At 45.8% G+C, this 25,879-nt stretch overlaps 1 protein-coding gene across 2 annotated transcripts in view; it reads left to right on the top strand.

Moving 5' to 3' along the window:
* Positions 1 to 24,579, top strand: part of TIPARP (TCDD inducible poly(ADP-ribose) polymerase) — an 80,861-nt gene extending 56,282 nt beyond the window's left edge. For both annotated transcript variants that reach the window (XM_078667597.1, XM_078667598.1), the window contains exons 3-6: positions 4,037 to 4,199; positions 12,726 to 12,907; positions 21,864 to 22,142; positions 23,874 to 24,579. In XM_078667597.1, the coding sequence (XP_078523723.1) occupies positions 4,037 to 4,199; positions 12,726 to 12,907; positions 21,864 to 22,142; positions 23,874 to 24,321 (1,072 nt within the window). In that variant the 3' untranslated portion in view covers positions 24,322 to 24,579. The remainder of the gene's footprint in view (positions 1 to 4,036; positions 4,200 to 12,725; positions 12,908 to 21,863; positions 22,143 to 23,873) is intronic.
* The last annotated feature ends 1,300 nt before the right edge of the window (positions 24,580 to 25,879 follow it).

The following is a 25,879-nucleotide window of genomic DNA, read 5'->3' as shown; positions in this document are numbered from 1 at the left end:
AGCTGTGTCAAGACGCGTGTGCATGTGTGGTGACGAATGCATGCAAATATTTCATGATGGTAGCTGTAGCACGATGATACCTAAGTGGGCTTCCTCGATGATATGTGTTTACACGTATTTGCACTTCTTTTCTCTTTTTTGCCAATGCATTTGAGCACCAGCAATACACTTTCTTTTTACCTATATGCCTCAATCGACAAGATGTGCTTTGGAAAAAACAAAAATCGAGAAATATTGGGTTTGCTAGTGCTCCTTTAAGTTGTACAAAAGGGGTATGATGGACGGAGCGTTTGAGCAAATCAAACACTCACCCCCAGTCAACTGATCTGGGTTTAATCCATCACCATTCTTTAGCCCACTCAGCCACCCCATTTCAGACATGGCTATATGCAAATCAGTCTGACCCTGTGCCTCATGGGAACAGTCCAGCCCGAACTGCCAAGCCATGTCTTCCATGGACCGGAAACAAGCATCCTGGGACCGGTTTCGGATTCATAATCCTCATCAGCCAGGCTATCTTGAATCCAGTGGCCAAGTGAGCAAGGGACTCGCGTCTGAGCATACCCTGCCACACTTAGGGCGAACAAAGCGATACAAAAGAGGATGATGGACGGAGCGTTTGAGCAAATCAAATGGTGATGGATTAAACCCAGATCAGTTGACTGGAGGTGAGTGTTTGATTTGTTCAAACGCACCGTCCATCATCCCCTTTTGTATCCCTTTAAGTTGTAGGCACACCTAATCTGTCACTTTGTCTATGCATTGAATGTGGAAAAAAAACCTCAAAGGAAGCTTCGAGTTAGAAGGGACAAACAGTTGAGTCAGGTGCCTTAACGCTGCCACCAAATCACCTGTCTTTGATGAATTGACATTTAGTTATTCAATGGGTCTTTTCCAATATATCCGACACCCTGCCTGAAAATGTGTCCAGCAACTTTGTGAAATTGAAAAAATTTGAACTGTGATTACATTATTTATTTCGCCTCTTTGTGCACGCTCGTTCAATCTTTTCATCTTTCCTTCATATTGTTTGGAAGTGCTTAAGTGAAAGACTGCACATGACCCTGCTAATTTGACAGCGAGAACTGTTCAGGAAAAAACTGAAGAAAAAAAAAACCTGTGAGCCATAAAGCTCAGAACGATAAAATCAGTTTTCCATTCACATTCTGCCAGTTTTTTTCCCTTTCTGCATATGCAGATTCGTGGTGCGATGAACCACCTCTCTATAGCAGATGAGCGGCAGGTGGTTAATGACGAGGCCACATCTTGATCCTTGACACCCCTTCCCCCATAATATCCTCTCATCATCAGGAGGAATTGTTGATTCTTGCACCTGTTGGGTAGCTTGATTACAAATATTGAGCAGAGTGATGTGAACAGTTTGCCTGCTTCAGTGTGTCTCTCCTGGATAATCCAAGTCAACAGCGCCTCGAACCTGGGACAAAAAGTCCTACCGCACCTGGCTTTGCGTTACTGAATGGGGCGATCAGAGAATAAACACGAACCAAGCTATCATTGGCAAAGCCTATAGGTCTGGCTTTAATGTGCTAACACAAGGAGCCAAGAAGCGGGAGAGGGTCAGCGGAGAGGGCTGCAGCTGTAAAGTAATCCCTCATGCCTTTCAAACCAAACACTTGAGTGGGGGTGGAAGGTTGCATCTAACCAGTCAATACCTTAAGTGAGAGGCGAATGCTCCACTGGGCTGATCTCAAGTGAATGGCTAAAAAAGCCTGGTCAAAGAAAGCCAATGGCTTAAAGGGCCACATTGTTCAGAAACTGCAAGTTAGAATTGGATCCTCATCAAGGAATCTTAAATCCTTTCTTTTTTGTATATTATTTTTCTCTCTTTGTTTTATTTGCTTTTAAGTTTTTTCAATTCCTTTGGCCGTTTTCTATTCCACCCCGTGTTCCAGTTTCTCTGTGGGCTTGGAATAGCAGTTTTCTTTAACTGCTTCGACGCTATTGACGGAACCGTTCCGTCACGGCTCGCGGGTGAGCTGTGCTCTTGCCGGAACAGTTCCGTCATGGCCCGGCTGCCGTGCCTGCGCGGCGCTGATTTCCCGCCTGCGCGGCGCGTTTCATTAAGCGGGCGGGGCCGTGACGGAACCGTTCCGTCACAAGCACAGCTCACCCGCGAGCCGTGACGGAACGGTTCTGTCACCAGCGCAGGTGAGCCGCGCGCCCGCCCGCGACCGTTAGTGCTGCGGCGGAATAGCCGCCGCAGCGAAGGAGATAAAGTTGATCCCCTGTTGGTAACACCATTGCAGGTCCTGAGGGTTGCTTAGGTCCATGACAGATTTAGGAGGATAAGCATTGTATAAGTAAGTAAATAGGTCTGGTTCTTTGGATGTAGTTATTGTATTGAAATCCCGAAAATCTGGCATGAATCTGTCCTTCCTGGATAAGACAATGGACAACCAAGGGCAGCAAGGGCATGCTTCAATTTCCCAAAGTTGAACTCAATGTTTTTGGGGCGGAGAATGAGTAGAGACCTGGGTATTCAGGGGTCCAGCACAGCAATTATCCCTTCACAAACTCTTACATCCGGGTCTTGAGGATCAGTGGATTCGTGTATCTGCTCCCTCCAGAGATATGTGCTTGACCTCATGGTCACAACTTCTAGTCAGAGAGGTGTATGCTCAGCCTTTCATGTCTATACGGTCGATAAAAAAGAGTTTCATTGTGTTGGGTAACAATTAACATGTAATTTGGTGCCAAGAGGTCCTCATAAGGGTGCGTGTTTTTATATACTTGTTTTGTATCATCTTATTGCTGCACTTCTGTTGTCATGACACCCACAGCAACTAAAATAGTGATTTGTGATGTGTAGTCCTCATATGTAAAAGAGAAAAACTGCCACAATCTTAACTGAATAATTCCGGTTTACAGTACATGCATTTATTGAATATTCTGGCATTTTCCTACATGTGTACAAGCTTACCGTTTTTATGTCAGTTTTTGACAAAAAAATATTGCTGTATAAGTATTGATCTTGAAAACAGAGACAGGTTTTCTTCACTTTTCCCATAGATACCTGTGGTATAGGACGGAGTGCTGTTTTCTTGCACTTCATCCGTATATTATCACAAAGGGGCCCCTCTATCACCCTCCGTAGGCACCTCCTAATTCCTTGCCTTGCCAAGATCTTTTTTCAATAAGCATGTCTATTATTTATTCCAACAGCCATGCCCATAGCTCCTTGTTTGTGTGTTACTGGAGCTATATTAATGCATTCTTTTTATATAGCACTACATACCACACGTTTGCTGTTTGTAAGTGCTGTAAATAAGATACATTGCTGTTACCAATGGACTCCATTTACCTACTGCCTTCAGTAGGGTGGAAAGCTGCGTTGGCAAGTGAGATGAAAACTTGTGACCTGTCGATCACTGTTTTTTCCCACTTCTGGGACACTTCCTTAGCACGCAAATGTTTCCATATACGACCCTGAGATCCCCTGTGAACAGCCCCAATATCACCCCCCAGCGCCCCAACATTGTCCTCACCCAGCACCTTCCAGTGTTGGTCCAGGTGAAGAGCCATGCATTTTTGCTAATGATACTACCGGAGTTTGTGTCCACAACCTTCTAAATCGTGGCTTTCACTAAACTTACTAAATAAAGCATTATGGGACTTGAAGTTTTGATTCGCTCCACTGTCACTGATGGAACCACAAGTACCAGTTTACCATGGAGGGTAAGAGGAAGTGCCAAGTCGGACATGATGGCGCCAATAAGGCAGTCTGCTATCTGATCAGCCTATCCAAGAGCTGAAATGTAACCCTACTGCCTCTTACCAGCAGTTAGACCAGTAGGGTGGAAAATCTAGAATTAATCTAGGGACAGAAAGCGGTTCTCTGTTTCCTGATTAGGGACCAGGTTATAAGAGCATCGGGGAGTTACTTCTGAAAGTCAGTCTTTCTTTCATGAAATTATACAAGTAAGAAAAGGTCAGTCACTGTTTTCTATTTCTCACCTTAGCCTAGCAAGTAGCAATGCATTAACAGAGATATATTCTTGTTTTTCTTTCGTTTCAGGGGACACGACCTTTCAGCAGACTTGAATTTCATGACCATCTACAATTCTGATGAGTTCGACCAAATCCGGCGGCTGGCAACCCCTTCCTGTGCCAGCACCCCTTACCACACTGTATGGAAGTACTTCTGTAGGGACCACTTTGGCTGGAGAGAATATTCAGAGGTAAGCCAGTCTTTTCCGTCAACAAGACGTTTATTGCTAATATTTCAATAATTATTTTGCTTGCCATGAGACTGAAAATCCCACAGTTTTGGAATTACAGCTAAAAACGTACATGCGTTCTCACAAGTTCTGCTGTTGTGTGTTCTTCTCCGCCATGCATGTGTGTGTGCCACCAACTGGTCCACACTTCTACTCTACACTAGTCAGAGAAACAATAATTCTGCTCCAGCAAAATGTAGGCACTTTCCCAGAAAAGCCCTGAATTAAACATATTTCCATATTGCATAACACAGTAATATAATAAGAGTGCAGATACACTTGCAATAAAATCCATTTTTAAATAATGTCCAAATTTCAGCTACAAAGAAACACGCTTTTACCATCAGTGTTTGAAGAACTGCAGGACCCAAAATGTCCAATGGTATATTTTACACTATGTCCAAAAAGATTGACTGCTCTACTGTGGGAGACAGTAAACATCTATTTTTGGAGGTATTAGGAGTGCAAGAATTTACCAATCCATTCAAATAAAGAAAATCAAATATATAGATAGTGGCAGCGGATAGGAGCCACTTGGCCACTCCTGTCTGACAATATTCCTGTTTTGTCTTGAAACATGGAATCAGTATATCTCTACCACAACTACCCCACGTTTTCTAACAGAATATGTAGTACACCACCCTACTACTAAGCTATCTCTACTGTCCTAGGAGGCTGTAGGGATATATTGCAACCTCTGCCCTAGATAGATGTTTGCCATGCTGCGGAATTCCTGAAACAGCCACCATATGCCGGAGGCGGTTGTGTAAGAATCGCAACAACAGCTATTACTGGTCCACACCATATGTCTCCTGCACAGCTGTTTAGTCTACAGGATATTTGGCTGGATAAAGTCGCACCAGTTGGACTCTTCATTTCTTTTTACATATTTATCGTGTTGTTTGTCTCAGGTTTTGGATTATTTTCGTCCACTCAATGCAATCTTCCATAGAGTACTGAAAATAGTGACAGCCGCATGAAGTTTTGCAGCGTGAATCTTTCTGGATTCACTATGCTGTGCATTATTCCGCGGTCTTGTGGTTGGGTCCGGATTCGTAGTCTTTTCTTTGTTTTTTTTTTTTTTTTTTTTTTTTTCTCTTTGCCCAGGTGGGCGTCGGCGTCACACCCCCTTTGGGTGTATTTCCGGTGACGTCGGCATGCTTCCTGCGGAAGCTCCCACTCTTGGGCGCCATCTTCAGATTCTTTTTTTCCGCGGTCGGGTCTGGATCGTTCCCGTTTGGGCTCCAGACATTTTTGGAGAAAGAAGAAAGAAAATACAGAAAAGACGAGGAGAAGTCATCTGAAGACTCCAGGGGACTTCACCGACGAAAGACAAGCAAAGATAAGGCGTTTTCCATCCAGATCTTCGACGACCGTCGACGAACACGCGACCAGAGAGGCCCTGGACGCTCGAGGATGGACAACACGCCGTTCAAGTTCTGCCGTAACTGCCACCACAAGTACGCGCAGAAGGACCAGCACCCGGTATGCAACCTTTGCCTACCGGTGGACCACGAAAGCGGAGACTGCAACGCCTGTTCCGCCTTCACCCCGAAGACCCTTCGTGTGAGAGAGAGGCAGAGGGTAGCACACGCCGCCCTGCAGGGGAAGGCCCCGACCCCGTCGCTCTACGAGCTGGGGATGTCCTCCGAGGAAGAAGACAACGCTGCCGCCGAAGACGACAGCTACACGGTCGTAGAGACCGATTACACGAAGACTTCTGACAAGGTAGGAGACTCTTCGGCCCCCAAGAACCCGAGAGACTCTGAGTCTCGAAAAATCGAGGGCAAGACCCCGAAAGCGCCGACGCCAAAAAAGGCGGCGTCCGCGACTACTCCCAGGCCCAGCGGATCCTCAGAGAAGGAGTCCCCGGCGCCGAGAGCTGCTGATCAGCAGAAGACGTCGAAAATCGTCCCCGAAAAGGATCGATCGACGAGGGAGAAAGACCCGAAACTGTCGACGACGACCAGAGACCCGATATCCGGTTCGACGTCGAAAACTTCGACTCCGAGAGGCACGGCGACGAGCCATCCGTCGAAGAGAGCGGCGGAACCATCCGACGCGGAACACGCGGCCGAGATGGAAAAGAAAAGAAGGCGCCTCGAGGCAGAAATGGAGAACTTCATGCAGCGGGAAAAAAGATTTCGACGCAAGGATGAAGGCCTTCACGATCCCTCACAAGACCAAGCCACCAGTGCTGGAGGCGGTCGAGGAGGAAGAAGAAGAGGTCGCCGAAGTCACCGAGCAAGACCAGGACGTCGAGGTGTTCGACGACCAGGAGGAGTACGAGAATCCCCACGAGAGCTACAGCTATGGGGAGGAAGATGAGGGCAGGACAGACACAGAGTCGGCGCCCTATGACCTTCAGGAGGTAGATTACATCGATGTCGACACCGACAGCCCGGAGGAGGTGGTCGACACCTACCCCTCGAGGCCCTCGCCGCCGGACGACATCGGGGCCTACAACGCGGTGATACAATCTGCCGCAGCAGCTTTCAAGCTCAAGCTCGACGAAGAGAAGCAGAAAGCAGACTTCCTTCTGGAAACATTGCTCCCAACACAAACGAGGAGCCAGTTCCTCCCGATGCTCGAGAGCGTCTTGGCTCAGGGGAAGGAAGCTTTCAGGGAGCCCGCAACATGCAAGGCAGTAACTCCCAGAACTGAGAAGAAGTACAAGCATGCCGCAAAGGACCCGGCCTACATTCAGGGCACGGTCTCCGCAGACTCCATTATCACGGCCACAGCAAGGAGGAGGGCTAACGTACCCACTACCTCGGGCCCGCCACCGGATAAAGAGAGCAAAAGGATGGATCTGGTGGGCAGAAGGATCGAACGGAATGCCGCGACCCACTGGCGCATGGCTAATTCCAACGCCCTGGTAAACAGACACATGTACCAAATCATGGAGGGACTGGGGCAGTTGGTGAAGGACTTGCCCCAGGATGCCAAGCAGAAAGCCGAAAAGCTAATTGAAGAGGGGAAGAATGCTGCAAATTCTTGCCTTAAGACGGCCCTGGATGGGGCAGACACCGCCAGCAGGCTCATGATGATGGGCGTCACGGAAAGGAGACACGCCTGGCTCAGGATATCCGGTTTCAAACCGGAGGTGCAACACAGCATCCTGAACACACCATTCAACGGCAGTACGCTTTTCGGACAAACAGTTGATGAGCAACTCAGCCAACTTAAGAAGGATAACGAAACAGCAAGATCCATGGGAGCATTGCAGTTCAGAGGGAACAAGAGGGGCACCCCGTCACGGAGGCCCGGCGGAAGAGGCGGAAACCAGCCAGGTACATCACACCAGGCTTTCCAGCAAACGCACCAGGCAGACTCGCAGGGTCAGCAGGGCCATCAGAAACAGCCCTGGCAGTACCAACAAAGAGGCCAGTCCTTTCGAGGGAGAAATGGACGGGGACAAAATAGAAGAGGGGGCCAGCAGCCCACCTCCAAGTGACTTCAAAAAAAATCCGTGTGCCCACCCACAAAAAAGATCCCAGGGGGCAGCACGTACAGATGGGTCAAGACAAACTAGACACCTACGACCACAGGACACCAGTGGGAGGAAGATTAAGATTCCACCTCCAGGAGTGGAGAGGAATCACATCAGACAAATGGATCCTCAACATTATCCAATTCGGATACTGCATAGAGTTGGAGGCGAGGCCAACAAGCAGAAAACCAAGAAGAAAGCCGCTAGCAAGCAAGCAGCTGCAGTGCCTTCAGGAAGAAGCAAAAGAACTCCTGCAGAAGCAGGCCATAGAAAGGGTACCCTTCAAGGAAAGAAACACAGGAGTATACTCAACATACTTCCTGGTACCAAAAGTAGACGAGACAATGAGGCCCATTCTCGATTTACGGTTCGTGAACAAATTCATAAGAACGCAAAAATTCAAAATGACCTCCCTGCAAGAGGTGCTCCCACAGTTGCAGACCGGGGACTTCATGGTCACTATAGACCTCAAAGACGCATACCTGCACATCCCAATGAACAGGAAGCACAAGCACATGCTCAGGTTCACCGTCGGAGAAAGCCACTACCAGTTCACGACACTGGCCTTCGGTCTAAAATCGGCACCAAGAGTTTTCACAAAGTGCCTCGCAGCAGTCGCAGCGCACCTAAGAAGGCAGGGAATACATGTATACCCTTACCTGGACGACTGGCTGGTGAAAGCAAACTCATACCAGAAATGCAAGCTGCACGCACATACAGTGACCAGCACGCTCATAAACCTGGGGTTCTCCATCCATTGGAAGAAATCATCAATGGAGCCGGAACAAGTGAAGATCTTCCTGGGAGCACAGATCAACACCTTACAGGGCAAGGTGTTCCCCAGCGAGAAGAGGGCGAGGGCGCTGGTGAAGGAAACTCGCCTCTACCGGAAGGGACAAGCTCGGACAGTGAGGACGGCGAGCAAGATCATGGGGATGATGGCATCATGCATCCACCTGGTACCGAATGTACGACTCCACATGAGACCCATTCAAGAATGGCTACAGGAGCAATGGTCACAAGCTACAGGCAGTTGGGAGGATCTAGTGGTTGTAACGCACGCAGTGCAGAAGGAGATGACATGGTGGACCATGGAGAACATAGCAAGGGGAAAGCCTCTAACGCCCCCAACGCCAACAGTGACCATCACCACAGACGCATCCCTGAAGGGATGGGGCGCTCACATGGAGGAGCTCAAGGTGAGGGGACTGTGGACACCGACGGATGCCACAAAGCACATCAATTACTTAGAATTGAAGACAATCTTCCTTGCACTGAAGGCCTTTCAAACAAGACTGTACAAGCACAGGGTATTGATACAAACAGACAACACCACTGCGATGTTCTACATCAACAAGCAGGGGGGCACACAGTCCGCACCGCTTTCAACGCTGGCGCAGGAGATATGGAGATGGGCCATCCCTCTCAAGATAGACCTGCTAGCCATACACCTACCAGGGAAGGACAACATACAAGCCGATTGGCTCAGCAGGCAGACATCGGCATCCCACGAGTGGGAGCTCAATGCTCAGGAGACAAGATACCTGTTCGACAGGTGGGGGACACCATCGGTGGACCTGTTTGCCACACGCCAGAATGCAAAATGCCAAAACTTCGCATCCAGGCAGCCCGAGGAGGGGACACTGGGGAATGCCCTATGGATAGATTGGTCAAGGACATTTGCCTACGCCTTTCCCCCGATACCACTGATGCACAGAGTACTGAGCAAGTGCAGAGCGAGCAACATGACACTGATACTGGTCGCACCGCAGTGGGCGAGGCAGACCTGGTACTCGCAGATCATGGAGATGACACAGTGTGCACCCCACAGATTCAGCAGGAGGAAAGATCTACTGTCCATGCAGAACGGAGAGGTACTGCATCCAGAGCCAGAGAGCATGAGCCTAGTAGCGTGGCTCCTGAGGACATAGAGTTCGCACATTTGAGACTACCAGAAAGCACCCTGAGGGTACTTCGGGAGGCACGAAGGCCCAGCACTCGAAAGTGCTACGTTGCGAAATGGAAAAGATTCACAATATGGTGCAGACAGGAAAGACTCCACAATAAGATGAAGAGGGACTCCACAGTGCTAAGGTACCTGACGCACTTACTGGAGAAGAACCTTAGCTCATCCTCGTTAAGAGTTCACTTGGCAGCGATAGTAGCCTACACAAGGGGAGAAACGTGCAGGAGCTTCTTCACATCACAGGTGGTGAAGAGATTCCTAGAAGGAGCGAAAAGGATCGCACCACCCAAGCGGGTGCCGCCACCTGCATGGAACTTGAACACAGTCCTAACGGAACTCATGAAAGAGCCCTTTGAACCACTTCACAAGGCCTCCCTAAAGATGCTAACTATGAAAACAGCCTTCCTGGTTGCGATAACGTCCTTACGCAGAGTAAGCGAGCTTCAAGCGCTGACGCTACAAGAACCATACATACAAATACACAACGATAGAGTTGTGATGAGGACTGACCCACACTTCATGCCGAAGGTGGTATCCAATTTTCACATGAACCAGTCTATACAGATACCGAGTTTTTTCCAAAAACCCACAACCAGCGCAGAGAGAGCTCTGCACACCCTGGACGCCAGAAGGGCAGTCATGCACTACATTGAAAGGACAAAGGGGCACAGGAAAACGAAACAGTTTTTTGTGTCCTTCGCAAACAGCTTCATGGGCAAAGCAGTAACCAAAAGGACCATTGCACGATGGATCGCACAAACAATCCAACTCTGCCACAAACGGGCAGGACAGGAACTGGCTGAGGGGACACGTGCCCACTCCACCAGGAAGAAGGGCGCTACAATAGCCTTCCTGGCTAACACACCCATAGAGGACATATGCCTGGCGGCAACATGGGCTTCGGTGCACACGTTCACGAAGCACTACTGTGTGGACATACAAATGAACAAGGAAGCTCAAGTGGGACAGAAGGTGCTACAGCACATATTCAACACCCAACGCTCATCTTCCACCCAGCCGCCACAGAGATGAGAAACCGCTACAAAATCTATGCACAGCATAGTGAATCCAGAAAGATTCACGCTGCAAAACGAATAGTTTTCTTACCTGTCGGTGTAGTTTTGCAGCTTGAAGATCTTTCTGGATTCACTAGCGAACCCACCCACCTCCGCCAGAAAGATGAGGCTGGAGAGAGAAGAGGTGGTTAACTAAGAATAGACTTTGAAAATACAAAGCGGTAAATACAAACTAAGAAGAACATTGCCATTACTTCGGAAACGAAAGAAACACGGAAAAAAAGAACCCGAAGATGGCGCCCAAGAGTGGGAGCTTCCGCAGGAAGCATGCCGACGTCACCGGAAATACACCCAAAGGGGGTGTGACGCCGACGCCCACCTGGGCAAAGAGAAAAAAAAAAAAAAAAAAAAAAAAACAAAGAAAAGACTACGAATCCGGACCCAACCACAAGACCGCGGAATAATGCACAGCATAGTGAATCCAGAAAGATCTTCAAGCTGCAAAACTACACCGACAGGTAAGAAAACTATTCGTTCCTCACCCCGTGTGCACCGGAGACAGTGGTTCAGTTCTCGCCTCCGAGGAAAACTTTAATACATCAACTGCAGAGCCCACCTAGTATTTGTTAATTTGTAAAAAAAAAAGTGCTGGGGCTCTCGTCAGGATGATCCGCTTATTTCCCCTATTAGCACCAACTACTACCATGAAAGTGGGGAAAGGATGTGGCATAATGGCCAGAATTGCCGACTTTAGAGCTGGGGAAACAGGAGCGAGTCCCCATGTGCCTACCAAAAATGAATGTGCACTTAGTTAGTGCTCATGAAAAGTGCTGTTGTTGATGATTAAGTGCTGGTGCAGAGCACCGGAAACCACTGCCTCAAATTAAGCACTGCCTCCAAGAGGTGGCATTGGGGCCTATTCACATAAGCTTTTTGGAGCAGACAAAGTTGTACTCCTCTAGTTCTCTTTTATGTACTCTTAAAATATCTTTGTGAGTTGTTCTGAAAACTAGGAATATTGAGTAAGAATTCAGAGACAGTACAAATAGAAATGTCTGTGCCCTTTTTTCACTTTTACTAACTCATCCGGTCGTTTCAGGCTGAATCACAGAGAAATGTAAGAGTACATAAATGAGTAATCCTGTGGGCTACTTCCTGTACTCATAAATGCTTTTGTGAATCGGCACCACGATCTTTGTTTGAATCTGACAGCGAAGAAGGACAAGCCTCTGTTTACCCCACACAACCTTTACCTTTTTATATAGCTAGCTGGGGTACAGGCTCTGTGTTACGGACCCTCGTTTTGGCTAGATTGGAGCATAGCATCAATGGTTTCATTTCTGGAGGACTTAGCACGTTGTCGCTTTCTGGTATTAATTGTGCCTTTGGGAACGTAATCAACACAACGCAGTATATATATCCAATGGGTCAAAATGATGCGTCAAAAACCAGACAGCTGATAGCATAGTATTGTTGAACGTTTTCTTAAAATGATGTACAAAATCTCTTACACGATGTCTAACTGTAGTTGACTAAATTATTGATAATTTTCCTTGCAAAACTGTGTAGTGGCCCAATCGAGTGCATGTACTTTTACTATTACAAAAAAAACACAATACACAAATATAAGGAACACATGGTCAGTTTTATTTTGGCTTTTTACAAACTTCCCGGAGAAAAACAACATTGATAGTAGCTGGCACTTCCTTCCAGCATTTTGTGGTATTTTTACTGTATTTCTAGACAAATTCCATATGGAAACCACAGATATAAGCAATCCGCTGGCATTATAACTGCCATTCACTTAGTTCCCCAGCATTCAACCAACAACACCATTATCAAACCACTACCGACAGCACCAGTAATAAACCAAGTCAGTGCCTTCTATGTGATAAACAGCTCAAAGGACTAGTTTATTATAGCAGTGCTTGTACTGGTGCCTTTATGTTGTTGGCGAAACATTCCCTTTCTATGTCATGATTTAATCTCGGCATTTGTTGTATCCAAAACAGCCCGTTGTGAGACTGATCGAGGAGGCCAATTGCCGGGGGTTGAACGAGGTCCGCTTTGTGACGTGGCACAACCAGTACATCCTGAACATCAAGGACGGCTTCCAGCAGAACGCGTGCTTCCGAAGAGAGATTAAGAGGAGGCCACTCTTCCGCTCTTCTGTAATGCTGACACCCCATTTACAGTAAGTACTCACCTGTGTGATGACGTCACTAATACCTGCTTGATAATTGGCTTGTGCATTGCCTTTGAGAATCATTGGCAGAAAGCTGGCTGTTGTTATTTTGAACTAGTTCATATGCTTGTTGGAAATGGTTTGAGCTACAAAGCACCAGCGTAATAGCCACATGGTCAAGTAGTAAGCAAAATATGGTCATACTTTATTTTGAGAGCTTACATATATAAAACTACATATATAAAACCATTAATCTGCTTTAACTCTATGGGCTCCATTGGGAACAGACCTTTGCCTTCGAAGATGGTGACCTACGGTCTGACCTTTCAATGCAGTCTCAGCCTAGTTGTAGAAGACACACTGTTGTCTCCTGCTTCCTTGCGTCTTACAAGCAAGCCACTTGGAGTAACCAAGAAAAGTGTCTGTGGAGGCAGTGGCAACAAGTGGCAGACAATTTCTACCTCTGGGCATAGAAACTTGAATTAACTTTCTAAGTGGTCACAGGGAAGCATTAAAGATAAGACTGAGTTTTCTTGTGAAAGTTCTTCCTGGGAGGGTTTACAGAAAGGCTTGGTGGGTCATCTTTGTTCCCATCCTGAAAACCTTTGCTCCGGCAGTTTATCCATTTGTGTGAAGGCAATGTCTTAGGAGATAGAGGTTTGCGTGCAAGTTAATGCGGAGTGTTTTTGCACAGCTGTGGGATTGATCAGCCCTGCCTTAATCACAAACTGATGAGCTTTTGGGGATTATTACTGCTCCAAAAGATGGTTCCTCTTAATCCCTTTGAGGTGCATTTCTGATCAGGCAGCCTTTTCTTACTTATTTACGGATTTTGTAAACTACAGGCCTAGCCACAAAGACAACAGAGCACTTCCCATAAAACTGGAATGATGTAACAAGAAGCCATCTTGATGGAGGTGCTCAGAACTGGGCGGGGAGAAGCAGAAGTTAGTCATTGAGGAAAATACTAAACAGATGCAGTTTTTTAAGTCTTTCCAGGAAGATAGCAAGTTAAGAATGAGTCTTAGTCTGGGAATTATGTGGCACGGTTGGACCACATTATTCTGCAGGGTTGGCCACATTACGTGGCTTAATGCAGCACACATTTGTGGTCGTATTATTTCACTATATTGCCATTTTTCCACTTTAACACTTTCTGGGGGGGAAAAGATTTCACCTCATTAGTACCAGTTTAACACCCAAATACAAAAATAAGAAATCAAAAACTGACCAGTCAACCCAAGCCAAGAGCCTTGCACTGCTTCGCAACATGTGTTGCTGCGCTTTCAGTAAGGTTTTTTCTGCACCATTTGAGGATTATGCATTTTGTAGAAAATTTATGTCTATGAGAGAAATATAATGGCTGCAAAATTGCATAACCCCAGTCACTGTGGTCGTAGTTCATTCACTAGAAGGTTCTAAAACCTCGATGCCTGGCAAAAGACGGACTGCATCTTCCTCATCTTTGAAAGAAGATTTCTATTTGTCTGGAAAGGCTGACATTTTGTACAGGCTTCTCATGCGAAATGACATCAATGCAGCAATACCTTCATGATGGAATATACCCTCAAACCCATTAATCCCCCCTTCCCCAGGCACGTCTGGTCGTCTGTTGAACATGAAAGATCATGTTGTAAAACCAGCAGAGCATAACATCGCTTGAATTATTAAATTGTGAAACGGGCTGCAGCAAAGAGACACCGGATTATAATTGAAAACTAACCAGCGCCCTAATCCCGCGTGGCGGGTAGTTGCAGGTGGGATTTTTTGTAACCTCATCAGACTTTGACCCAGAACAAGACAGAAAACACGAGTGGGAAAAAGGAGGAAGAGAAAGACCGAAAAACAAACACAAAGATAGAATGCATGGATGTAAAAGAACGTGCAAGAGTGAATTAAAGGGGCACGGAGTGCCTGGCGCTTGAGGAAAGAGGCATTAGGTGGAATCTAAATGATCTAACCCACCGACATTAGAGATGTAAAATCCGAGAAAAACCTTGGGTACAGGCCCTTCTTATTATTTTACAAATTAAGCACTGCCCACGTTTCAGACATTCCCGTTTCATCGGGCTGGTGGGCTACGCGAGTTTCTCCTAATCTGTTTCGTGCCTCCCAGGAGTTTCCAATTATCCATGAAGGGAAAGTTCAAAAGCATTTCCTCCGTTCCCGTGAACACTCTGAGCGCAGCCCCTCCACGTTCCGCCGCGACGCGGGGCGTGCTGACGCATCAAAGGCCGCGCGAGCGGAGTGCAGCTTTTGAGCCCTTTTTGATTAGAACCAATAAAAATGCCATCTCCGTGATCTCATGGCACAGCTGGAAGCGTTATTGTTGGAGTCCAGTAGTTAGGAACACATTGTCCCCCTAGGAGGAAGGGTGGAAGTCATTAGTGTGACTGGCAGGCCAGCACGCTGGGCCAATCAAAAGCGAGTTCATTGGGGGCTCCCCGGCCCCAGCGCGGATTGTCCGCGAGTGGTGCCTCGCGTTAGGCGATGTGGAAGTGGGGCCTGGGATAAAGATCGCCGTGGAAACACACTTTCACTTGTGTTTTTTGCTAAACCGAGAGCTATTTCATGGCGGTCATATTCAGCATGCCCAGGAATGCGTTTCCCACCAGCTAGTCCCTTTTCAGGCTTGCATTCGGAGGCCTGCGCAGAGGCACGTCCACGGTTTGGTTTTTTTAATCGAATTTCTACCCCGCTCGATTACAAGTTCTAATCGTGACGATCTACTAAGATAACCAGGCCAGGCTTTGCTTCAGAAAATAGCACGTGCAAGTGTTAGCAAGGGAAACTGTGCGCATTTCTAAGAAAAGAAACTATGTTCTGCATCAGTGCTGAAGTGCAACAGGACACGTCCAGCAGGCACATGATTTGATGCTGAAAGGGGACGTGCTTCCGGAAACCACAACACTCCTCTGCACCATGGTGTTTTTATGTTTGTATATTTATATAGCGCGAACTCGACCAGAAGGTGTTGGAGCGCTTTACACGAGCACCGTATTTACATTACACATTCAGGCACGGGGGAGATTAAGTGATATGCCCATAATCATAGGATGTGGACGCGACCCGGAGGCTCGAACCCTGGTTTCCAGCACCAGTCGGCAGTCTAGCCGAGGGACCACATCCTCTCATCTGGAATGTCTGTGCCTCGCAGAAGAGATCCCTATTGGGCCTCCAACCCTGGAGATGATGGTAGCAGCAGGCCAATCTCAGTAAATATGACGCTGTGTTGCGTGAAAAAATAAATGTCCCCCTCATTTCTTTAAAGAACTGTGAATGACGTAGGCCAAGTGTAGGTAGATTTGCCATTGGTCATGTCACTGTGTTTTTTTTTTGTGGGTGTTGGAAGTGATGGTTCTGTTACCTCCGAAAGGCAGACATCTGCCCAGCTGTTCGTACTCACGATGACAACATCAGGAAGTCAAAGGATTCGACATTTCAGTGATCCTCGTAAATAAGTTATTTGCCACTTTTAGCGGTGGAAAGAATATCTTGTTTTCATATCTTGCTTCAGGCTACTCTTCTGTGATTTGTAAATGGCGTAAAAAGCAGAGGGTGTCATTACGGAGTTGAATGATACACAAATTGCTAACACTTGAAGACTGGAAGGCTCGTGGACAGCTCGTGGCCCGCAAATAACTGCATAGCTCGGTCACCACCATATACATCACAGAGCCATCCAGCGGACTATGACATTACTGCTGTGACTACATCCTCATTCCATAGTCCATGACCCTCTGAATACGTTTTTCAGGGGATGAACGCAGTGCGCCTACAGGGTCACGCATTTTCAACGTACATGAGTAATGATCACTGGCCAAACCACACTAATATATTCACTTTGCATGTGCATCTTTTTTGAGTCTTAATTTCTATGCCTCGATTTAGGAGATGGCTGCCCTTGGTGTGTTCCACAGCAAAGCAAATGTCCCATTCCTGAAAAAAGAGAAATGTGACAAGTCCAGTGCCGACACAGTCTGGCGGCCACCAATCCTCCATGTTAGTGTATAGTCCTATATGGCCGCACCGTTGCGGCCAGCAGCAGTCCTTAGCAGTGGGTTTATTGATAATTTGTTTGAAATGTTTCTGTTCTGCCCTGATCTACAATGAAGTCATTATGATCATCCATGTTGACTCATCAGGACATGTCAATTTTAGTCCTGACCAGTTCCCGCGACTGTAATGATGCCCGTTCTGCACCTGGTCAGAACACCCCCCTCCAGTGTCAGTCACTGGTGGTGCACCCTCACTAGAGCCCCTACCTCCAGCGATGCCGACTGTACAATGTGACCCTGGCTGTTGCCGAACCTCCCTCCACTCCGCCCACCCTCAACCTCTCCTCCCACCCTCCCTACCCCCGCCCCAATAGCGATGCCGGCCTTCCCAGGAGGCCTGCTGTGGCTTACTCAGACGAACTGGAATGTGTAATCTGATTAATGCCGCATGCTGTTTAATTATGTCCTGAAACTGTCATCAGTGTGTAGTACACTAGAGTGAATAATTCATACTGGATTAAATTATTATATAATGGGCTAAAATACTTGAAAGCTGTAGTTTTTTGATGCTTAGCCGTATCCATATTTTTTAAATGCTAAAAACAAGGCCACTGAAATAATGCGTTTGTGCATCAACTTCATTGTCTTCATAATTATATTTGTGCCACGTAATTAAGGATTACGTTTTGCCGTTTCTAGTGATTTTTGTGGATAAATACAGACAGAAAACAATGTTTTTTCTATCTGTATTTATTTTTTAAAGTGGAAAATTACTGAAAATGGTGCTTCTTGGGCGAGATTTTCCATGCTGTCTTTCAAGAATTCCAGGTAACAGGTGAGCAGATAGACAGCATGGAGAGTTAAACAACAGGATGAGATTTCCATGAATACAGACATGTATTATCATATATTTAAAGTAGAACACTAATATATACCTGTAAGTGTTGTCTTTTGTTATACGTGGCTGCTTAACTTTCCAAAACGTGACAGGCCTCCATGTTTGAGTGCACTTCCAACAGTTAATTAAATGTGGTAATACACCCTTTTCCAGCTCCATTTATTCTTAAAACACAAAAAATATGGCTAAATACCAATAAGATGGCCAAAAATAAATTATGGATAAATACAGAGGTAAATGTTAAAAAACAAAACATAACACACAATCCATTAGCTGCTACACAATCGCAGGTTTTTACAAAATGTTTTTATTGCAAATGGGCTAAAAATGACTGCAACCGTAGTAATCTGTTGGCGAACAGTGAATGGCCCTTAACACAGGTTGACAGGGCACATCTTGCAGCTGCTTATTGATGTGTTTGAGTTTTAAGCTGGTATTAATGAGGTGAAAACTTTGCCAATACAACCCTGGTACAGAATTTGGTCTACTCCTCCCGCATAATTCCAGTGGCCCTAATTTACACCTTCAATGGTTGATTGATGGTTTGCGCTACCAAAATATGCAGCTGCATCCAGTGCAACTCATGCATGAGTGTAGCAGCACTGCAGATTTGTCCAAAGCAGCACTCTTGGATGAGTGTAGCCACACTGCAGTTGTGTCCAAAACAGCACAATTGCATGAGTGTAGCTGCATTGCAGCAGTATTCTAAGCAGCACACTTGCACGAGTTAAGCCACATTGCAGCTGTACTCAAAGCAGCACACTTGCACAAGTGTATTCACAGTGCAGCTGTATCCAAAACAACACAGTTGCCAGGGGGCAGCTGCACTGCAACTGTATCGGAAGCAGCACTCTTGCACGAGTGTAGCAGCTCTGCTGCTTTATCCAACGCTGCACACTTGCACAAGTGTAGCTGCATTGCAGCTGTATCCAGAGCAGCACACTTGTACAAGTGCATCACTGCAACTGTATCAGACACAGCACACTTGCACTAGTGTAGCAGCACTTTAGCTGTATCCAAGGCAGCCGACTTGCATGAGTCTAGTAGCACTGCATGGATTCAGTTACCTTCTCTGGCGTTAACTCACAAGTGATCTTGCCTTGAGGGTGAGCCCAAGCTTATTTGTTTCTACCCATTTAGGAAACAAATACAATGGCAGTTCTTGATTGCCGCCTTTGCCCTAATATTGTGGTTCAGCATTTAGCGCAGTCATAGGTGTGTTTGTATTGTGCTTTGCTGACTAACTTGCCTACTACTAACTTAGGAACCATAAAAGCCATTCGCTATGTGGCAGCCAGACCACCAAACTGGAGGCAAGAAAGGATTACATTACTGATTACTTTATCAAGAGTGTGTGCGAGAACGCCTAAGGTGATGAAGCCAGTGATTCAGTTATTGTTGATATTCCGTAGCATACACTGCAAACTGAGCCACATCTAGGTGTCTCTGCGACTTCATAGTGTGAATGGATCACCAAACGAAGGGTTCCCTCACCTGAGCCAACTGAGGTCCCATCATTGTAAACATGGAGGTTGCTGACCTCTAAATGTGGTGTGTCAACTGTGGTGCTGATTTAGAACAGAGCTGCAATCTCACAAAACCCTAAATAACCCACTTCGACTTTCCCCTGCCTGATTCCTGCTGAAAATCCTCAGAGTTGCCCCACCTTGCTCCACTCCTTCACCCGACCCCTTATCTGCTTCTCCTTTGGATGTTGTACCTACCCTACCCCCAAATAGGACACTGATCACGACTGTGGAGATGTGGGTGTGAGGGTTCGAGAAGGGGGGGAATTGTGCAGGCACCCATTCGGTGGCACACTTGAAAAGACTCCAGCCTGAAGAGCACGTCCATAGTGACCATTTTCCCTCTATTTCATGCCAAGGTCCAGAGTGGCTATTTTACCACACTTCCATGTCCCGGTCCAGAGTGGGGATTTTACCACTCTTCCATGTTCCGGTCCAGAGTGGGGATTTTACCACTCTTCCATGTTCCGGTCCAGAGTGGCGATTTTACCACTCTTCCATGTCCCGGTCCAGAGTGGCCATTTTACCACTTCCATGTCCTGGTCCAGAGTGGGCATTGCCACGTTTCCATGTCCCGGTCTACTGTGGCCATTTTACCTCTCTTTCATGTCCCGGTCCAGAGTGGCCATTACCTCTCTTTCATGTCCTGATCCATAGTGGCCATTTTACTTCTATTCCATGTCCCGGTCCAGAGTGGCCATTTTACCACTCTTCCTTTTCACGGTCCAGAGTGGCCATTTTTACCACTCTTCCATGTCCTGGTCCAGAGTGGCCATTTTACCACTCTTCCATGTCCCGGTTCCAGGGCTGGGCTGGCCGTAGCGGGCACCGGGCAATCCCCCGGTGCACCACACGGGTGGGCCGGTTTTGGGCCCCTGGGGGCTGTTTTTGCCAGCCCCGACAAAGAGCTCGGCCGCACCCCAACCCCCGGTGGGGTGGGGGTGGGGGGGGAACAGGTGGAGGTAGCCGGCCAAGAACTTTGTCAGGGCCGGTTTTTGTTCCCAGTCCAGCTCTGCCCGGTCCAGAGTGGCCATGTTTACCACTCTTCCATGTCCCGGTCCAGAGTGGCCATTTTTACCACTCCTCCATGTCCCGGTCCAGAGTGGCCATTTTACCACTCTTCCATGACCCAGTCCAGAGTGGCTGCGGACTATAGAATGACTTTTAGGGCAGGGTGGGCTGCCATGACCATCATGGCCCCATTCTAGACCAGCCTCGGTGCAGTGTGGGTCTTGCCTGAACATTTTTATCAGGGCTGAGTTTGGTTTCCAGTCCCACCTTGCTGAACAGTGATATTTTTGACACTGTCGTCACGAAGGCCCTGCCGGCTTCGGTTCCCTGCTTGCTTTTTCTTCCTTCAGCTTTTTAAATTTGTATTTATGAAGCTCAATCTCTGTGCCCAATCGTCAAATGACCTTTGATAATTTCGCCGAGTACACTTCAGCAAAACAATTTCCTGCGCGCAGCTGCAGTTATTTCTTCTTCCCTTTTCGGGGAAGTGGCGAGGCGCCCACAGGTTCAGAACGTGTTAGTCTGACCCAGCACACTGTTGAAATGCTCCTGGAGCGAGCGGGCGCGGAATGGGTTGAGCGTGACTGAAAACATAATGGCGCAGGTTGGAAAAAAAAACCCACAAGGCTTCGAGTGCCTCAGCGCGTGCAGTTTCACTGCCCGCCTGCCGCCTCCCCAGAGTCTCGGTTGATTCACGGTGTGTTTTATTGTCACATTAAATATGCTATGTGGCACGGAGTGGCTGAGGCAGGCTTGGAGTGACGTAGGTATTTGTTCACCCTGATTATGTACGTTGTAAATGGATGCGCACCCCTTTCCGCGCCCCTAGACATCCGCCCCTCCCCCCACCTCCTGCAATGCACAATTTACAGATAATCCCCGGAAACCATGTGCGCACAGTGGAACATTTTCCACAAGGCAGCAGAATAGGAGGAGAAGTGGAAAAAAGGCGCAGCACAGTTGCCTCTGCTCCCAAATGTTTTACTTCCTTGATGCTATTCTTAGTAACAGTCCCCTGTGTTTGCACCCGACGGTGGGGATTGGTGGGAATTAACGTACAGTTGCCTCCTAAATAGCGGATCTCGTTGCCGTGATGCTTGTTTGACTGCAAAAGGTAGCTGCTGCACGTGTGGTAAACATGCCAGAATATCGAGTTTCAAATGTTGTACTCAAAAACGTCTCGCCCATAATATGAGAAAGCAAAATATTGGGAAGGCAAGTGAGTCAAATGGAGATATGTATGTGTGTGTATTTATGTATGCATGTATTTACTTTAACAATATTCTGGGAATCAATATTGGTTATGATAGTTCTGAGGCACAATATTTTTGTCTTTGGAAATCTGGCATAGAATCGCATGTACGAATCAAGGCCTAAAATGTATATTGAAAATAAATTAAGCTCACATTTGCTAATCTCATTGTTTACTTTAGGGCATAGCAGATATCTGATTATAATGAATTGTGATGCACTGGCCTATAGTTATGGATACATGTCTAAAATCTCTTGTTATATCCTCTTTCCCAACATAGGACCCTTGGTGCACTCCCGCCTCTCGCCCCAACCACTGTGGAAGCCACAACTTTGCAAACCATAGCGCCCACTGCCATCGCAACACCAAATGTTTACCCTGAAACCTGGATCCCTATGGTGGACCCCCACCTGGATTTCCTTCAAGTGCCTGTTCCCAAGGAAGATAAGAGCTTCAGGACAGTTTACAATCTGTTCCACAAGACCATACCAGAGACCAAGTATCGCATTCTGAAGATTCTGCGAGTGCAAAACCTCTTCCTTTGGGAGAAGTATAAGAGGTGAGTGATTGCAACCTCCGAGGTAGTAAAGTTTGTGGCCTTCAACAGTGTTTTTAACTACAGCCTGTAGGGGTTAATAATAGAGACATCAGGAATTGGACAGTACTATTTTTAGAAAGAAAGATTGGTCTTAAAACACAAGTAGACATCATCAAAGAAAGAAGGATTCTGCATTACCCATTGGTTATGATTGATATTGATGCAGGGCTGGGTGAAGAGAACAGTTTGTTTTATGTATCCTGGGTGGCCCCTTTGCAACCTTTCCCATATTTCTACCGAAAAGAACACCTGTTTTAATGAGCCTTTTTAACATGGTTGTGTCTCACCTCTGGACCGGTATCTGGGAGAATATTAAATTCCATAGACCCATGTCTTCTTTCACCCACATTGTACAACTGCAACTGGATCTACAATGCAGATGTTAACGCTGCATTCAGGGTTGACCTTTATAGTGCCGTCCCAGAGGTTGTGTAGACAAGGTGTGCACCTGTAGCCGAGCCCACACTATAAACAAGAACCAGTTGGCAACAGTGGGCAGTTTATTCTGCCTTGTGATGGCCACTACCATTAAAGGTTTGCATTAAGGGGTGTTTAAAAAAACATTTTAAGGAATGTTTCGTAACTGTTTAGGGTGATTTTGTGTAAACCATACCTAATAGTCCATTGAAACAAGCATCCCTAAGGAGTTTCAAATTAAAACTGTGTTCTTATTCTGTAGAAGATATGCAGCATCACAAAGATTGTTTTTTAACCTCTTCACAGTATTTTTTTATATTTATTTTCAAGAGACAATATAAAATTACTTTGAAATATCATACCAATCAAGCTTCTTTGTAAACGTTGTTTATTCACTTAAAACAACCCTTACGGAAGCATCGCCCGACTAAGGATATTTTTGCTAAAATACATCCTAATGATAAATACAGAAAAGGGACAGTTGTGTAACTTAAAAGAAAAATCAAGAACAATACTAAAGATACATTAGACCAAAGTTCCATCTCCGTTGTACATATGACATACTGAAACAAGCAACTTGATGTGTAATAGTATTACTGCTGCTAGGTACACAAGGCGCAGCACTCGTGGGAAACTGTTAACCCAGATTTTACTCGGGTTTTCAAAGCACATATATATATTAGTATTTATTTATGCTGGGCCAGTAAAAAATAAATGTAACGCTATGCTATGGATCTTGGTATTGGACATAACAAAACTAATACTCTTGTTTTGAGGCATGAATGCAGTGCAAGGGGAAAATAACTGTGAATACCATAGTGCTGGCTACAAAAAAAAAAACGTAAGACTTATTATTATTATACATTTTATAAAGCGCTTGGTTACACCTGCTGGTGTGTCCCCGCGCTAGAAGCTACTGTTTGTTTCCTTAGTCGTGGGACTCTGGTTGCGGCTCGAAGCCCTATAAGAGGCCTTAAGGGTTGGGGAACAGGATTGTTTTTAGTTCTTTGCGGAAAGTCAGCTCAGATTTTTCTACTACACTCATACTCACAAGGCATATTTAAAGGGACTATTTTGCGCTAACTGTGAGGCTCTTATTCTGGTCAAATTCCATTTTCTAGAACTTCCACTTATCAAAAGACAACAGACCGACTTTTTAAAATTTGGGAGTCCATTAGAAATTCCACTTCTAGAAATAAAAAAAAGAACACTGTTGCTATTCATGGAAACACTTGTATGTCTGAACAAAATATTTTCTTTTCTTCCCTTTCTTAGGAAAAAAGAATATATGTCTAGGAAAATGACTGGACTGGTTAAGATGCAGAACGAAAGACATTTATTCCACGGGACATCCCAGGACGCAGTGGACAGCATCTGCAAGCACAACTTTGATCCTCGAGTTTGTGGCAAACACGCCACCATGTTAGGACAAGGCAGTTACTTTGCTAAAAAAGCGAGTTACTCTCACAACTTTTCCAAGCGCTCCTCCAAGGGCATCCATTACATGTTTCTGGCTAAAGTACTGACTGGAAGGTACACAATTGGGAATCACACGATGCGGAGGCCTCCCCCACTTAGTCCAGGCATCACAACTAGCGACCTCTATGACTCCTGTGTGGACAATTTCTTTGAGCCTCAGATTTTCGTTATATTCAATGACGACCAGACTTTTCCCTACTTTGTCATTCAATATGAAGAAGTTGGTAACACTGTTTCCATTTGAAAAATGGTTGATTCTGCTGAATTCTTGGTTGAAAACGGCTTCGTGAATGTGGAATCGGCGTTCGATACCTGCGGCGGTTCATCTAACTCATAAATTGTTGCTAGTACAATATGATAGTTTAACAATGACCAATGGTGCACTTTTCTAATATGTGCATATTGTAAATATATTTCCATTGTTTTAACGTTTAATGTGTGCCTTTTGTTAATAAAACAGTGTTTTTATTTATGTTAGTAAATATTCATGTTTTAAGAAAAAGCTTTGGTGTAAGTTTATCTGTTGACGTGCACCGTTTGGCTGGGTTTGAGATGGTGGGACTGGTTACTGTTCATCAATTCAATTAAAAAACATGTCAATGGGAGGCATTTCAAATATCAACGTTCAGCACCTTTTTGGCAGAAAAAGAAAAAACATTTGGAAAGAAATTAATTTAATAGATATATACATTTTAGATCTTGCCTTCAGAAAGCTAAAGCTGTCTCTTAGCAACAGAGCTATTGTGCGCACTGAGGACTGCAAACTTTATGTTCATCCCCTGCTAATGATTTAATAGCTTTCTTTTATACAATTCTCTTGATTAAATGGCTTTCTCTCCTATTCTTGGAGTTGTCCCATCGAAGGCGCATTTCCGCCTCAATTTGGTTATTTGATAAGTTGTGTCCTTCCACTTCTGATGTCGGGACCTTGCATTTCAGTTCACGAGGGACTATTTTAGCTCCCTCTCTCGCTTTTCTCCCCCTCCTATTTCTCAATCTCTCTCTCTATTAATCATTGCTCTCTCTCTCAAGCCCCACTTGGGTGGCCATCTTGGAAAAATAAATTTGAAAGCCAGCAAGTCTGCACCTCAATGGCAGATGTTGATCTAATGGCTTTGTTACTGTTGCATTCTGCTGTTTGACTAGGGTAAATCAGGGGATTTTTTAAAATAAAAAGGCTTTCCAGCAGTCCCACGGAACAGTATCAGGCAATGCTCACAGTGTGAATCGCAGACCTTTGTTCAAGATCTAAATTTTACAAATCATTTTGGCTGTTGTCTTTGTGTTCTCAAAATGTCGCCATTTTTAGGTGTCAGTGTCAACACTGTACTTGAGTGATGTTCTATGGAGCCTTCAGACAATTTGTTTCTTTGCCCACACTCTGTCCATTTTATGTGACTAATGTAACAAATGTACATACCGCTGAAAACAAAGAGTTTCCTTGTCAGGCGGGGACACAACCTTGGTGCATCAGTCTTTGTTACCAATTGTATGTAATTCCAAAAGGAATGGTTTGACCTCTGTTTCACCTCCAGTTTGGAAACCGAAAAATGATGAGACAGAATTCACAGGATAAGTTGGACACACCCAAATAATCATGAAACACATTGTCTTAGGTCTCATCTGATTTATCGACTCCGCAATTAAAGGATTGGCCACCCAGAGAAGAATGCAAATGAGATATAGGCCTCCCGAACAACGAGTTGACAGTAATTGTAACTTTTGTAAACATAATTTTGCATACAATATAATTAAGACTGACTGGTTAGACAGAATTTCCTGGTATCGCTGTCTGTTTCTAA

The sequence above is a fragment of the Lissotriton helveticus genome, chromosome 11 (genome assembly GCF_964261635.1).
Source record: "Lissotriton helveticus chromosome 11, aLisHel1.1, whole genome shotgun sequence".
Classification (NCBI taxonomy): domain Eukaryota; kingdom Metazoa; phylum Chordata; class Amphibia; order Caudata; family Salamandridae; genus Lissotriton; species Lissotriton helveticus.
This window is presented reverse-complemented; position numbering and strand designations above follow the sequence as displayed.